Source organism: Nanorana parkeri, unplaced genomic scaffold (genome assembly GCF_000935625.1).
Source record: "Nanorana parkeri isolate BGI_ZX_2015 unplaced genomic scaffold, ASM93562v1 scaffold537, whole genome shotgun sequence".
In the NCBI taxonomy this organism is placed as follows: Eukaryota; Metazoa; Chordata; class Amphibia; order Anura; family Dicroglossidae; genus Nanorana; species Nanorana parkeri.
Window position 1 is genome coordinate 302,830 of NW_017306805.1, and position 16,060 is coordinate 318,889.

The window sequence follows — 16,060 nt, forward strand, 5'->3', positions numbered from 1 at the left end:
TTATAAAAATTCCTTTTCCCTAACTTTTCCCTTTTTTTCCTAATGAAAACCTATAAAATGAACATACATGTGCGCAAGTTTAACACAATCCGACCCAAAGGAACAATCTATATACACTGGTCCTAACCATGTCCAATGTAACAAGTTCTAATTACTGGTTATCATTGGGAGAGGTGGGTGGAGTTAAGGCAGGGAAGCGGGAGTGTCCTCCGTGACGTCACTCCACGGGCTGGTTCCCTGGATTCGCGGTGGGCGGGGCTGTCTCAGTCAGTCTGGTCCCGGAGTACGGACCGGAGCGGGCGGGGGGAGGATGTTGCCCGGCCGGAGGAACGTTTACGTGTTGCTGGACGTTCTGTGCGTCTGTGTCGGTGAGTAAAGTTTGTGCTCAGGAAGTTGTTACCCTGTGAGGTGAATGTGTGCAGCTGCTGGGCACAGGTCACCGTCAAACGTACCTCGCCTCTTTCCACCTGGATATTGCCGTCTCCAGCGCTGCCCTCCACAGCTGTGCGTTTCTTTGTGTTGTGCCCTGTGTGTTCCCTGCGCTGCTACCACTATCAGGAATCGCTCGGTGTCCCGTCCGTGTGTTGCTCCTCCCTGTGCTATAATTTTATTGATCTACCAGAGCTGTGTGATCTCCGGTGTTCCCTCCTTCGTGTACACCGTTTATTTACTCTGTACTCTCAGCTGCTCCCTCTTTGTTGTGCCTCCCATAGCCGTGTCCATGGAGCAAGCTGGTGAACCTTTCCATAACAAACATTGGTACACCCCCTTCCCAGGTCCAGCAGCAATCCCTACCCCAGACATGTACATTGCTAAAAGATTTCAATGCATGCTAAAGTATATCTTAAAACTTGTTTTTTGTTTTGGACGCACTAGAAAGTTTAAAACCCGTCCCCCTTTTTTTTTTTTGTTTACCATCTGTTTCCTATGTGAGGGATTTCCCATCACTTCCTGTCCCGTAGACACAATAGGAAGCAAGAGGAAATTTCTCTGAAATGAGGGAAATCCTCTCTTGTCATCGCATCAAGTATCCCTATTGGATACAGACAGTGATAAAACCCAGACGAGGGCTTTAAACCCCTTTTCCTGTTTAATCCAAAACTAAAATTGTGTCTGCTTTACATAGACTTGAAGGCCGGCTTCACACCAGCGGCTTTGCCCAGTGCAGTCCCAACGAAAAAAAGCAAGACACTTTTTGGTGGTGTGTCCTTAAAAAAATAAAAAATCATTGCAATGAGGCCGATAGAACTGAATGAAGTGTCAGGTTGTGAGATTTCAATAAAGTTCTGACAAAAGAAAAAGGACACGTTGTTATGCCCTGTTTCCAGCGTCACACCTGTGATATGCATTGTGTAAGGTCCCTTTCATGCTGTCCCATCAGGAGGGGTCATACATGTGCGGATTCCCTCCTGATCAGAATGGATGTCACCGCTGTGATGTCCATGCAGTTTTTTTCCTCCATCTTGTGATGGAGGAAGAAACGCACATTACTAAACCCAGGTTAGTCAATGGGAGGCTGAATCTAAACGGACAGCTCTCTGTTTACATCCATTTACCCCTGATCTGTTTGTTTATCTGGACCTGGCCAGAGCCAGGGGTCACCAGATGTAAATGGACGCCATATGGCTGCCCATAGACTAACATCAGGTTTTCCTATCAGGTCCGCCTGAAAAACTGACAGGCGTATCTGATCGGAAAGCCTGTGCGAAAGGGGTCTGAAGGCAGCGTGTTCATTTGTAATGGGCCAGCACACAAGAAACCACACTTGACTGTTTTTGGCCTCTTTCACATGGGCAGTCCGTCCGGTCTTTCAACTGACACGTGTTCGTTTATACCTGGTTACCCTCGCCTCTGGCCGGGTCTGGAAATACAAATGCATCAGAGATCCGTTTCACTGGACCTGATTTTGCCAGATCGGGGGTAGCCTGGTATAAACAGACACAAGTCCATGTTCATCTGATTCCCCAAAGACCAACATGGGGTCAGTTTTTGTTCTTTCCTCCATCACAAGGCGGAGGCAAAAACTATACGGATATGGATGTGACAGCGGTAACATTCTCTCCGCGCTGCTCTGATCAGGAGGGGATCTGTGCACGGATCCCCTCCTGATCAGCCCATGTGAAAGGGGCCTTACATTGTACTGCAATGCAAGTGTGTCTCTTGTAGAACAGCCCATTCTATTCAATGGGCTGCCCTGCGTACAACAATTGCACCAAAAAAGTCCCTGTACCTTTATTTCAAAACATGCCGCATGAAAAAGTATGGTGCTTTGTTGCCATGCGTTTTGATGCCACATACCTGAAAGCGTGTTGGAGTGCCATTGTCGGTGAATTGTACTGCGTCACACACTACAAAGTGACATGAATTTTGGTATGCTGCGGCACAGACGTAAATAGGGGCTAATGGCACACCAGTGCAGTAATGTGCAAAGCCGGGATTCATACTGTTCTGTGTGCATGCAGCACACGTGGTAATGCACGTGTGTAGGTGTGGATGGGCCTATACAGTTAACCTTTCTCAATCACAATAAAGTGCATCGCATAAATGTGAACCAGCCCCGTAGGAACGAATGGGCAGTAAAATGCAGGAAAGCGGCTCTAAAATATGCCATTGCATTTTATACATATAAGACTTCAATGTACCCACTATACCTGATAGCAGCCTGTTTTTGTTGGCAGGACTGAGCACAAAAAATGATATTTGATTACCGTAGTTGTTATGAGTTGCTGTGAATGGCTGCTTATTAGCCTGTTTATTAGGTAAGGGTTGTGTGTGCATGATGTTTTCTTATGTCTGTAAACAATGCTTTGTAGTGTCCAGGTATGCCACAATATAGGATGTGCATTTGAGGAGCATGCAGACGTTACCAAAGAGGCAGCTATCAGAGATATATATACATGCTTTGTGTCTGGAATGGTTGAAAACGTGCTTGTGACTTGAGTGTACAGATTTTTTTCTTTTTTTGCTCATCTCACCTCATCTTTGCTCCTGGGTGTGATATTTACCATCCTGACTGTGATTACATTGGGGGATGGTGATATCAGCAAGGTGTAAACCTTTTTTTCTGTGTGGAGTGGGTTCACCTAATGCAAATCGCTTTTAACCTGTGCACTGTCGGTCATTAGTTCCTGCATTGTCTATATTTTGTGCACACCCTTTCTGTCACGGAAATGATTAAGCATTTATAGACGCAAGAGCTGATAACACTGCAAATGAGCATAAGCGGTCGATATGGATATGTTGTAAACATGCATGAATAATGCCATGATATTTTGGTTAAAGTGCAGCCACGGCTTTGCCATGTCTCTCCACATTACTCGCATGTTATACTTCAAATTGCTTCCAATATTTATTGTAACTCCCTTTCCCTTAAGACCCCAGGGATCTAATGAAATTGTTACTCAATTAGAGGATGTTGTTTGGTAGACTCCCTTTCCCATTTTGATGGGGCATTCTTGCGTGTGGAAAGTAATTATTCCTACATTTTCCAGCTGATTTCTTGGAACTCTGTAGTTCTTGAGTCTGGAAAACATGAAGAATCTTGGGAAATTGCATGGCTGCTGTAATTTATTAGGGAAGTGATTCTCTGACAGTAGGTAGACTCTGCCATGTCAAAAATGCATAGTATAACTTGTAAGCCAGTTTTTACTTAAAATGCTACAAGTAAACCATTTCCATTTTGGATTGTACAACTGGACTGTGATGTAGAGGCTTATATGGTGTATTTTTTAACATTCAAAAACATCTTTGTTGGATAAACACATGATATACCAAGAGCATCACATTAGAACACATAGCAATGCAAGCGTAAAGCAATAAAGTCCATTTCTGAAGTATTTTTTGGCCCAGGACAATGCAGGGTAGTATCCGGTACCTGTTGTGCAGTTTAGTCAAACTACAGGAAGCTTATCATATGCTGCACACCACTGCTGTCTGCCAATGTTATTTAACACTTTCTAAATGTTAATTAATGGAAATTCTCAGGAAGCGCCCTGCTCCATCAATGCCTTTTTTTTTTCCTGCTTGTTTAAAAGTATGTTAATTTCCGCTTTCTCATGCAAACACGGCATCTGTGGGTGAGCTGAATTTTTTTTTTGTCTTTATATTATGCAAGTAAGAAACAGTGCTAGTGGTGGCGTTTGTCTTAAGCTGGCAATACACTAATAGATTACCATACAAAGCTGGCCGTACGCTATTCCAACAAAAATCAAATGGATCCTAAACGGAAAGGATGGAGGAATCTCCCCCACCGGGTCATTGTATTCAGCAGCCACTGATTGAAAATGTTCAACTGCACAGTGCCAGCATCCAGATTGGCTCCTTCAACAAAAGTCATTTGAAAAATCAGCTGAGGTTGAGCTGAGGGGTGCCATCAGGGCCACCCATGAATAGAATTTACTCTGTGTATGGCCAGGTTAAGGTGGAAATCCTTTAGATTTACTGACAACTATGTAGCACATCCTTGAATAAACTGTATTCAGGAATTCATACTGCTTACAATGCCCAGCTTTGAAGAAGAACTCTGGACAAAACTTTTATTAACCCTTGCAATGGGGCTATTCCCACACTGCAAGGGTTAAGTGCTTGTTTTGGTCTATGGAAGAAAACATAAGTTCAACTCACCTGATCCTCTGAGCCGGCTTGTTCCTAGACCAGTCCTTTTAGGCTCTCTCCCCCCTCCTGTGCAGAGATCTACGGTCCTGTAAAAATTACATTTTAAATAGCGTGTTTAGATGAGGACACTGAGGAACATTCCAATGCTGCAGCATAAGAGGAGAGAGGCTTCAGTGATCGGAGAAGCTGGGAGCCAGCTCAGCGGTTTGTGTAAGTATTACTTTTTTAGCACCTAGACAAAAACAAGTAGTTAGCCCTTGCAATGTGTGGGTAGCCTACTGTAAGGGTTAATAAAAGTTTTGCCGATGTTCTTTAATTTTACCAGAAACATTATGGTGTAGGGGCCTGCCCGATTCATTCAATTTACTTCAAATCAGGACCACAGAGTATGTAAATGTAAAGGAGTTTGTACAATCCGATTATTAAAAGAGAACTATGGCGTAATCTTTTTTTTTCCCCCCCCATATTTCACGTTGGGGTCACCGGAGGACATGAACTAACCTCCTCCGGTGACCCAAAACTCAGTATATAGCGGGCTATTACTATTGCGAGAGCGCTGCAGCCAGGACAGATCCTGACAATACTGTCGAGATCCACTCCATCGGCTGAGTGACAGCGGGCTCTGCCTATCTAGAGGCAGAGCCAGCTGTGCCCGCCCCCTCCATTTCTCCAGTCAGTGCTTGAGGATCGAAGAGGGGAGGGGGGTATCCCTGCGGGGAGTGTTGACTGACTCTCTGCAGGGAGATGATCGAGAAGTGAGCAGATTGGTGGTATGTGTTCGCTCACTTCCCGATCAATAGAGCCATCGCGTGACAGCTTCATTGTCACAGGTCGGCTTGAGTCGTGGGGAGTGTTTTTCACTCGCCTCATAATTCTCCTTTAAACCACGTGGCCAGCTTTAGTTTCTTTTGAAACTAGACTGTTGTTGCTCTAACTAGGATGTCATGAAGACTGTTCTCCATAGACACAAACGCTACTGCTATATAATACTCTAATAAATAACTATACTGTTCTTGTCCATCTGACTGACAAGCGACTAGACTAATAATGTTTAATACGTTTTCCACTGAGTTAGTTCCAGGCCCACAGTCACAGTGATTGCAGAACAGACAAAGATCCAGCATGCTTTTTCCTTTCTATCACTCTCCTCCCTTGTTCCTGAAGGTGCTTGTAGAGAACTATGAAAGACTGAGGAAATTATGTAGAGAAACCTGATCTGCAAGATCTTCCAGAACTCACCCAGGTGTGTCGGCCTGCCCCGTGTACAGGGAGGTCGCTGTGTGTGCATACAGGTGTGCCCTGTGCTAAAGATATATATATACAGAGATGTATATATATTGACAAACACATGTGATACGTAATCATTTGTAGTTTACTCAGTGTATGCTGTCATCTATTTTTTTCTTTGGTGCATTCTCATCTGATAGTTACTATAGATTATATTATATGGGAAACATTAGTTCAGTCCAGCACTGTGATTTGCACATGCATGTGTTCCGGTTATTTTCGTCCCTAGACCAAAATGAGCACTTAACACTTGCAGTACAGGGGTAGCTCCACTGCAAGGGTTAAGATTGTCTGCTTTTCCTGGTGTTCTTCTTTAGAAATCATGTCCCTTTCTAGGTCCGATCGGGTGTAACTGTCAGTTTTTCAAGCCTATCTGATGAGATGACCAGTGCTAGTCTATGTGTGTAAACAGCCGGGCATCCATTTACACCCGGTTACCCTCGACTCTGGCCAGGTCAGGAAAAACAAATGGATCATAGATCAATTTCTCTGGACTTGATCGTGCTGGATCGGGAGTAACCAGTTGTAAATGGACACATGTCCGTTCTGATTCCTATCCATGGCAAAATGGAGGAAAAACCGGACGGACACGTCCGATCCGTACTGCTCCGGTCAGGAGGGCATCCGTGAAAAGATCCCCTCCTGATCAGCCCATGTGAGAGGGGCCTCAGGCAATAATAAATACTCAAGTTCCATAACAATATGCCACGGCAGCTGCAGAGTTTCCTCACATGCGTGAATTAGTCACCAGGGGTATACTTTTATAAAACCAGGAATGTGACAATTACCTAACATTCACTGCAGGTGTATCTTCCTGATGCATGTGTTTTTAAATTACATTGATTTCACCTGCAGTGAATGTTTGGTCAATATCACATTCACTACTTTAGAAATATGGACATGTTATCCCATTTTTGTTTTACAGATATCTTTGCACATCGCATGCTTTAAAATGAAAATATGTGACTGTGGGGGCAGGGAGGAGTCATAGAGGGTTCATTTCAGATGCAGGGTGATGATGAACGTGGGCAGTTGGAATCTTTCATGGAAATTGAGCTGTTTTTACAGTGTAATCAGCCTTTTTTTATGTTAAACAGCAAAATAATGGAGATATGCACTTGCAGTTCTATAGCCCTAGAGGCAGTTGCTGTCTAACACATTTTTTTTTTAAAGGGGGAATACAGGTTTGTCCTTCAAAACAAAGGTTTAAATAAGCAAAATTTCCATTGGCTATATTTTGCAGGCACTAAAATCCCTGCAAATATGAACTAATTGTACAGATAATGGTATAGCATTGCGGTTCTAGTCACTACCTAGGTTATTTTGAAACATTTTCATCAATTGAAGGGTTGTTGTTGGTACACACGTATTGCTTTTTGGCTGAGGTTATCAGAGGCCACCATGCTAACATAAAGTGTGTGTTTTAATACTTAATTACATTTATAAGTGTGTTCTCACTCTCTTGGCAATGGTTTCTGTACTTTGCAAGTTTATTCTTTTCTCCCTTTTGTACTTTTGATCTATCCTCATATGTGACCTTTGAGTAGGTGTAACACTTGTGTCTTGGAAGGCTTATCAAGAAATCGTAATATGAACACCATAACTGATGAGTATTGTTTTAGTTGGATGCAGCATAAGGATGCTACAACACTCGTTTTCTGGTGCTAGTTGTTCTCAGTAAGGCCTCATTCGGACTAGGTGATTTTGGGAGTCCTGCAAGAGAACCCAAAGCAAGTTAAAACTAAAGTGTTTTTTTTTACATCCTAACTTCTTGCCCTTAAAGCTGAGCTCTTGAACAAAACAATTTTTGCACATTTGTTATGTAAAAATTAATTACCCTTAAAGGAGAACTATGGGGTCAGGGCTTTTCCCCATAGTTCTCCTAAGGGTAACGGGAGGACGCAAACTAGTGTCCTCCCGTCACACAAAGCTCAGTATACCGCGAGCTACGGCTCGCGGGATACTGAGACGCCGGAGAGGCAGAGCCAGCTGTACCCGCCCCCTCCCCCATCCGTTCCGCCAGTCAGCGCTGGAGGATCGGACAGGGGAGAGGGGAATACAGTCCCTCCCGTCACGGCTCTCTGCCGTCACAGGATCGAGAAGTGAGCGAGCGCCGGTATGTGTTCGCTCACTTCCCGATCCACTGAGCCGACCTGTGACAGTTTCATTGTCGCAGGTCGGCTCAGATTATGAGGCTGAGTGAAAATCAATCACCTCATAATTCTCCTTTAATGCTGTGTCCTACTGGTGGATGATGCGGCATTAGATAAAAACGAAGGGGTCTATTCACAAAGCTGCCAAAGGATCCCGCTGTAGCTTCGGCTGATCCTTCGGGTAGCTTGGGCTGCTGTACGGGCTATTCACTATAGCCTGTATAGCAGCCGAAGGCATTTGCTTCAGCTCGCCTGAGCCGAAGAGTCAGCCGGAGCCGGCTGAACGGCCAGCATTCGGCTATTCACTCACTGCTGTTCGGCCCCTATGAGAATAGGGGCAAACGGCAGCAAGTGAGCTGAGTCGAAGTCCCTTCGGCTCAGCCGAACATGCAGAGCATGTTTGGCTGACCAAAGTACAGCTGAAATTAGCCGAATGTTGTTTGGCTCACTTCACTACGGCTCGGTTATTCACCCTGCTGCCTTTGGCATCTTTGTGAATGACCCCGTAATTTTCATTCATCCCATCATAAATTGCAATAGCCAATAGTAGGCTGGCTATTGAACCCGCCCATTGCCTGCTGTCAATCAGCAGAGAGGACCTGATGGAGAACTTTGTCTTCAGTTCCCTCCTTTGCTGATTGAAAGCAGGCAGTGGGCGGGTGCAATAGCCAGCCTGCTATTGGCTATTGCAATTTAAAATATCCAATAGCAGGCTGGCTATTGCTCCCAGCCACTGCCTGCTGTATTTACATTCAGCAGCTGAATCCAGTGAAGTGGAAAGGTGAGACTAGAGGTCTAAAAGACCCCCTAATGTCACCTTAAAGAGAACCTGTCATCTCCAACGCATGCAGCCCTGGTGAGAAACTGCACTAAAATCATTAGTCTGTATTGTTTTGAAAAAATGCCACATGTCCCTTTTAAGAAAAAGTATCTGTAATTGGTATTGGCAATTACATGAGCGACAGCACTAGTACTTGGTCTTGAAAAAGTGGTATCGGGACATCCCTAATTAGGCCAATAGCTGCCTAATATTTATCAATCATTTTGGCTCTCACTAAATTAAGTCCTGCTTATGGATTTCTTCATCATATGCTTACCTTGATTGCCTAGGCTTGTGATGGGTATACTTTAACCTTTGATTCTGCAGAACACATGTGTCGTACTCGGCTCGTATTTTGCTAGTTTTTTTTTTTCATGTATTTTGCTACTTTTTTGTGATTAGAAAAAAATATGTAGGTTGCCATTGCTCCACTTCTGCAAATACTGATTGCCTGGCTGTGATATTCAATTTGGATAACTTGTATACTTTGAGTCACTGACGTGGAGCAACCATGTAGGTCAGACATTTGTACTTACTTTCTGCATGCCTGTTCCAGGCCAGTAGATTTAGAAAATATTTAAGCCAGTTAACCACATCCATAAAATCTAGAGGAGCACATTTTCAAGGTCCACAACACAGGCATTTAAATCTTAGCTTTTTACTATGAGAGCAGAACTTGCCAGCCTGCCAGTCCTCAAAGGGCTCATGCACAAAGGCGCATATGGCATACAGCTCAATAAACACCTGTATTTGTGGCACCCAGGAGCCCCAGCTGCTGCCTTTTCCTGTCCATACATGCACGCATAAGTTCCAGAATACAGAAGTTTTGTATTCAGGAACTTACATTTACTTGCATGTAAATGCTGGTACAGGTGTTTACGCGCTTATCTCTGTGTACAGCTTTTTCTGCCTGTCATACCTAGGGGCTCTGCAAATAAATTCATATTATATGCTGTATGCCCTTATACCTGTATTTGTGCCCTTATGCAGATAACCAGCAGTTGTTACTAAATTGTGAGAAACTGACTTCAGAGTCTTTGTTGTGATCATTTAGGGTCTTTTGAGAATGTAAAACTTTACATTAAAACCGCCTAGAGATGCGAGTGAGGACTTGTAAAGCTTTTACTGCTTGTTAGGAATCCGTAAATAGTTTAATGCACGTAGACTGGGCCCAGGTTCACTTCATATTTTGGGGTCACATACAAAGGTGCCTTAGGCTTGGGTCAGATGGAATATTTAGTCACAGTAAAGTCATAGCTATTTTCCTTGGAATTACTAACTGGCTAATATTTTAGCTCTTTGTTCCTCTGTCACTCGGTTATGTTAGGTACAACATCTCCAGCAACAGATGCTCTTCATTCTCCTCTGTGTGCTTAGCTGCAAATCACTGAAGGTGAGTGATCTTTAGCAAAGCACACTAAGCCAATGCCATAGCACTAATTTAGCTTGTAGCCGTGACTAATTGACATTGACTTCTAGCGATTAAGTCGCTAGCTACAAATCCCTGTTAATCACTGACATTAGCAATTTGCAGCATCAATTAATGTCTGCTGAAAAAAATTGGCCGTGTGACCCCAGCCTTACTGTATTTGTAGCAATCATCCTACAATGCTCTTACCTTGAGACCACTCTGAAATTACTGCTAGGTTGAACCTCCTGAAACTCATGTCTTCCATGAGACAGCGCTGTGGACTCATGTTTGGCTTCTCAGGCAAGTACTATTATGGGATGTAATATTTGGGTGGTAAGCCTAAAGTTACTGGGGGGACTTTTAATTCCTTTTTGTTGGGACTTTAGCAGAGAGGGGATCGATGGCAAAGAGCGGAGTGCCTGATACACACGGTATTCAAAACTTGTATTGAATGCAGGTTTGCTTTATTACACAGGTGGAGAGACTTTCTTTGGCATCTTAGATCCTGAGATGATCATTTTACAGAACAAAGGTTTATCTGATAAAATGACTGATAAATATCCTATCAGGAAGAAAGCTGTCCACACATAGAAAGTCTGAAGAGACTTTGTATATATCCTGCAATAAGAGAACTTCTGACAAAGCGAACGTTGCCCTTATTTTGTGCTGCTTACAGCCTGACTTGGCTTTGACCTAGAATTTCAAATTGCCTATTAATGTCTGAGATCAGTTTGCACATGGACTAGATTTGTTTATAAAGGTTTTCCTAAAGTCCAGGTTAAAGTATCCCTCTGAGACGAAAGTTGGCTTTTTATTTATGGGACACCCATTTGATCTTTTGGACTCTTAAGGCCCATGTCACACTTGCGATCCTGCCGCTGGCAAGAACTTCAGCTCTCAAGCAAACTTTCAGGCCTCGTTCACACCAGATGCAGTGCATTCCGGCCCAATTCTGGCCATAATGCACTGCCTCTCATTGCTGCTGGCTCACTTTTTTGTGGGGCAGGAGGGCGCGTGGTGGTCCATTGAAGTGAATGGCACCGTAGCCACGGCCTCTGACCACAATGCGATCGGGCCGCACGGGATCGCAAGCCACATTATGCCTGCGATCCAGTCTGATCACAATAGTGCTTGTAGCATTTTGATAGGACTGGACCGCTGGCATAAGTACCATATTTGCCGGCTTATAAGACGACCCCCTACTTTTTGTGTTAAAATATAGGTTTTGAGCTATGCTCGTCGCAGTGTTTTTGGGTCTAAAACCCCGTCTTATATGCCGGCATCTGCGGTATGTTAAAAGTGTTCGGCAGTGGCATCACCTCTGGAGGATAAACATGTTCGCAAGACAGCCAGTCGAGTAACAAGCCTTAGGTTGTCATACCTGCACCTGACTGGATTATCATCAGGAAACTCTAGTAGCTTTGGCATCTCTTTTACAAGGTATTCTCCTATTGGTGGTGTTGTTACTCCGTTAACTATATGCACAACACTATGTAGGGGTTGAAGGGGAGCCCAACAGCACATCCATGTTGGAAAGGAAGCAAGGTTTCGTATATTTCTGTATGATTAGACCTACTTGTGTAGAAGAAAAATGGCAACCAATAATGTTGAATTATTCAATTCTACTTTATCTCAGTGACTGTAAGAATCACAAGGGACCCGAACCACAGTGTTTTAACACATGGGTGTTGTTTTTTTCTGCAGTTGCACTGGAATTTAATAAAAAACAGAGGGGGGAATTTATCAAAACTGGACACGACAAAATCTAGAGAGGTTGTGCATGGCAATCGGCTTCTATATTTCAATTTCAAATCTTAACTGAACAAACTGAAGAGAGAAACTGATTGGCGCCATAGACAACTGCTCCAGATTCTGTCTGCTCCAGTTTGCATAAATAGTGCCTCCTGGAGTTATTTTGCTATTCAGTTACTTGCTCCATTGGTAAATAGAAAACCACTTTTGCAGTTGATTTATGTCTAATTCCCAAACCTAACAAATGTGGGCTCACTTGTGAACAAGGTCATTTTGGGTTTAGGTACAACTAGTTGATTGTCCTTGTGGAATGTTTCAGATATGGAGCCATGCACTGTGCAGCTAGAGTCACTCTGGGGCTACAATCCTCTAGGGTTGAAAGCAGGAAGTTGCAATCTGGCTTTATATGGCATCAGAAATACCAAGTAGGTAAATCTCGTCAAACAATGATAATGTGAGTCAGGTGTGCTATCTTTATATGACCGATTTTATTGCAGTTGCAAAATTACTCTTGGAGGTCCACGTGCAGGTCAGGGATTTTTTTTTTTTCTTCCAAGGGCCTAAATGTTGAAAAGGAATCGTTTCAAGGTCCATTAAGTGGTCCACAAACACTCAGACTAAATTGAAAGGTACACTTGGCAGTTATGGCTTCATTGTTGAGTAATGTTTAAGGTGCACCAGTCCATAAAATATCATTGCTGCTCCTGCCAACCCCCTGTTTGCAAATTATTTGGTGCAGGGTGAAAATGTGCACCAGGCCTTTTAGTTGGAGCGGGATAACCCCTGTGTACTTGGGTAAACTCTCCCATAAAGGCACCTCTCTTTTTCTTCCTAACAGCAAGAGTTATTTACAAACATCCATAGATATATATAAGAAGAATCAGAAGATAAATCTGAGGCAAGATCATTGTAGGAAGATTGACATAAACGTGCCCAGTAGCTGAGTATGTATATTTATGCTGTCTGCAGACCCCTCCAGCTGTATAGCTGGGAACTTGCATAGCTACATAGTCAGCTTTAAAAAAGACACAAGTTCATCGAGCTCAACCTATAGAGATATGGAGGGAAAAAAAGAAAAGCCTAAACTGAACGCTATACCCACAGCTACCCCCCTGTTGATCCAGAGGAAGGCAAAAAAAAAAACCCCTATAAAGGATGGTTCAATTTGCTCCAACAGGGGGAAATAATTCCTTCCTGATCCCATAAGGCAATCAGATATTCCCTGGATCAACAATCTCTGATGCTTAATATACATATAACAACTCAATATCCAGTAATATTCTGTGCATTTAGGAATACATCCAGATGTTTTTAAAAACAATTAACCGAGCTAGCTAGAACTAGCTCCTGGGGGTGCTGTTTGTTTCTAACACATGGAGAAAAGAAAACAAAAACACTTGCTGCCCAGTGACTAATTTGTTTTTTTATCTCGTGTCTCCATATGTTACTATAGGCCCTATATGACTACCCCTACGTTTTCCCAGCCCTCTCCTTCTGTGGTAAATGATACGGATATAAATATGCTATAACCATTCTGATACTCCGCCCTTTGGTGTAATCATGACAATGAACTAAACCTAACAAAGGTAAACAGTGCACCTTGCATGTAGTTCAATATCTGCAATTCTTTCATTGCCCGAAAACCTTATTTGCCTGTAACAAAGGTTTCTACAGAGAGCAATTGCCAGTTTTGGCCTGTAGATGGTTACATTATGTTTTAGTATAATTGCCTAAACGGATACAGTAGTTATATTTAACACATTGATGTCATTAAAATTGTATACATAGTTGGCGTAACAGAGAACTATTGTTTTTATGATCATTTCCCTTGATTTAATAGCCCTCAGGAAAAGGCTGCAATCGTGGGCCAGGACAAGCTTCTCTGCCTTGAGAAAGAGCTGGAATGCCCTTGCTCCTCATGATTGTTTGTTTAATGGGCTCGTGCTGTGGCCTTTAGTCGGACCTGCTGCTGAGTGGGTCACTTGTACATCAGGTTCAAGTATATTAAAAGAGCACTTAGTTTCACATAAAATATTTAATGTATTTGTTTTTCCTCATATCTGCTGTAAGCATGCATTTTAAAAGGCCATTCATCGAAAGTTCTATACCACTACTTTAAGTTAATCAATCTATTACTCCACTTATGATTATACTGTATGTGAAAGGTCTAGAGGAATCTTATAAATCAGTATACTTGGGATAAAGTTGAAGGAAAATTTCTAAATTTGCCCCTATTAACCGCTTCCCGGCCAGGCATTGTGCTTCAACAGCCAGCCGGCAGCTTCTTGTATGTAAGCGGGCCTTTTTAAATGTCCCCGCCCGTCTGCTGGGTGGCACGCACAGCGGAAAAACTGCTTACATTGTAAACAGCCAGTGATGGTCCGGCAGCTGTACAGCCACTGGATCGATTGTATAATGTGTGCGGGCGCCCGCTTCCCCCTCTGCCGATCCCGAGCCCCACTGTATCCGGTGCAGGCTGCGGACCCGCAGGGCGGTTCTTTCCCTGGAGATCAGCGGAAGATCATCCCATGATCTCCCGCTGAACTCCTCCCTGTTCTCTTAATGCAGGAGTGATGTATAATACATCACTTCCACCTTTAGCTGTCATTGTCTGGCTTCTGTAGCTGTAGAGAAGCTGGTCTTAGAGACCCCTGATGTCTCCATAAAGGGGACCTGTCTTTGTAAATTGGCTATCACGTAGGGGGCTTGTTAGCCCCCTATGTAATAGCAATAAAGTTAAGTGGAAAAAAAAATTAGTTGCCAAAAAATTATGTAAAGTCGCATATAAAAAAAAATGGAAAAACACCCAAAAAATGTTTTAAAGTCCCACACCCCCACATAAACATGCGTTGCATGTGCCCACGTGCGAAAATAACGATTGCGCCACACGTTACATATCACTGCAAACCGAGTGAGGGCAATAATCTTAGGGCCATCAATAACTATTAACACTAAACTGATGAGTGGTAAAAAGCTTTTAAAGCGTCGCCTATGGCCAATTTTGGGTATTTTTTCTTCGATTTCGCAGGCAAACTAAATATTAAAGTTTGGTGTCTATTTGCCCGACGTGATTAGATAGAGATTATTCATTTAAAATATTCTCTCATTTTCATCAGGGGTTATTTTTTTTAACTATATAATGAAAAAAGTACCATAAATGTAAAAAAAAAAAAAGTTTCCCTACGTTATGTTATAAAACATTTATTCTTACCCATATTTTTAGTAAAACATAAAAGTAGGGGTCACGTGGGGTAAATAGACACCCACATGTCAAGCCTTAAAATTGCGTGCGCCCACAAAAGCGCAAAAAAACGGCCATAGGCGACGATTACAACGCTTTTACTGTTCATCAGTTTGGTGTTATCAGTGATTAAAGGAGAACTATGGGGTTAGGGCTTTTCGCCATAGTTCTCCTTAGGGTAACGGGAGGACACAAACTAGCGTCCTCCCGTCACCCTAAGCTCAGTATAACGCAAGCTACAGCTCACGGTATACTGAGACACCGCAGTTGAAGCGGATCCCGACAAATATGCCCCAAAGAAGCTTCTGTACTACTTTGGGCGTAGGGCGTTTTTCAGCGCGTTCCGACGCGCTGAAATACGCCCAGGTGGGAACCATGCCCATAGGAAATAATGGGATTTCACTTGCTGGGCGTTTTACAGCGCGTCGATCAGCGCTGTAAAACGCCCAGGTGTGAACCCGGCCTTAATGGCTCTAAAATTATTGCTCTCACTCCGATGTTTGAGGCGATGTGTAACATGTGCGGCACAAAAGGCGCAATCGTCTTCGCACGTAGGCGCACCGGGTGCATATCTGTTTAGGTATGTGGGAGGGCAGGGACTTAAAAAAGTTTTCTTTTTTTTTTTAAATGTTATGCTTTATTTTTTTTATGATTCTTTAATTTTTGTATTACTTTTTTTTTTTACACACAACTTTATTGCTATTACATGGGGGGCTAAGAAGCCCCCTATGGGATAGCCAATTTACATGACAGGTCCTCTTTATGGAGACATCAGGGGTCTC

At 43.2% G+C, this 16,060-nt stretch overlaps 1 protein-coding gene across 1 annotated transcript in view; it reads left to right on the forward strand.

Moving 5' to 3' along the window:
- The first annotated feature begins 241 nt into the window (after positions 1 to 241).
- PLPP2 (phospholipid phosphatase 2) overlaps positions 242 to 16,060 on the forward strand; it is a 27,760-nt gene continuing 11,941 nt past the window's right edge. The window contains exon 1 of the mRNA XM_018561664.1: positions 242 to 368. Within this exon, the coding sequence (XP_018417166.1) occupies positions 311 to 368 (58 nt within the window). The 5' untranslated portion in view covers positions 242 to 310. The remainder of the gene's footprint in view (positions 369 to 16,060) is intronic.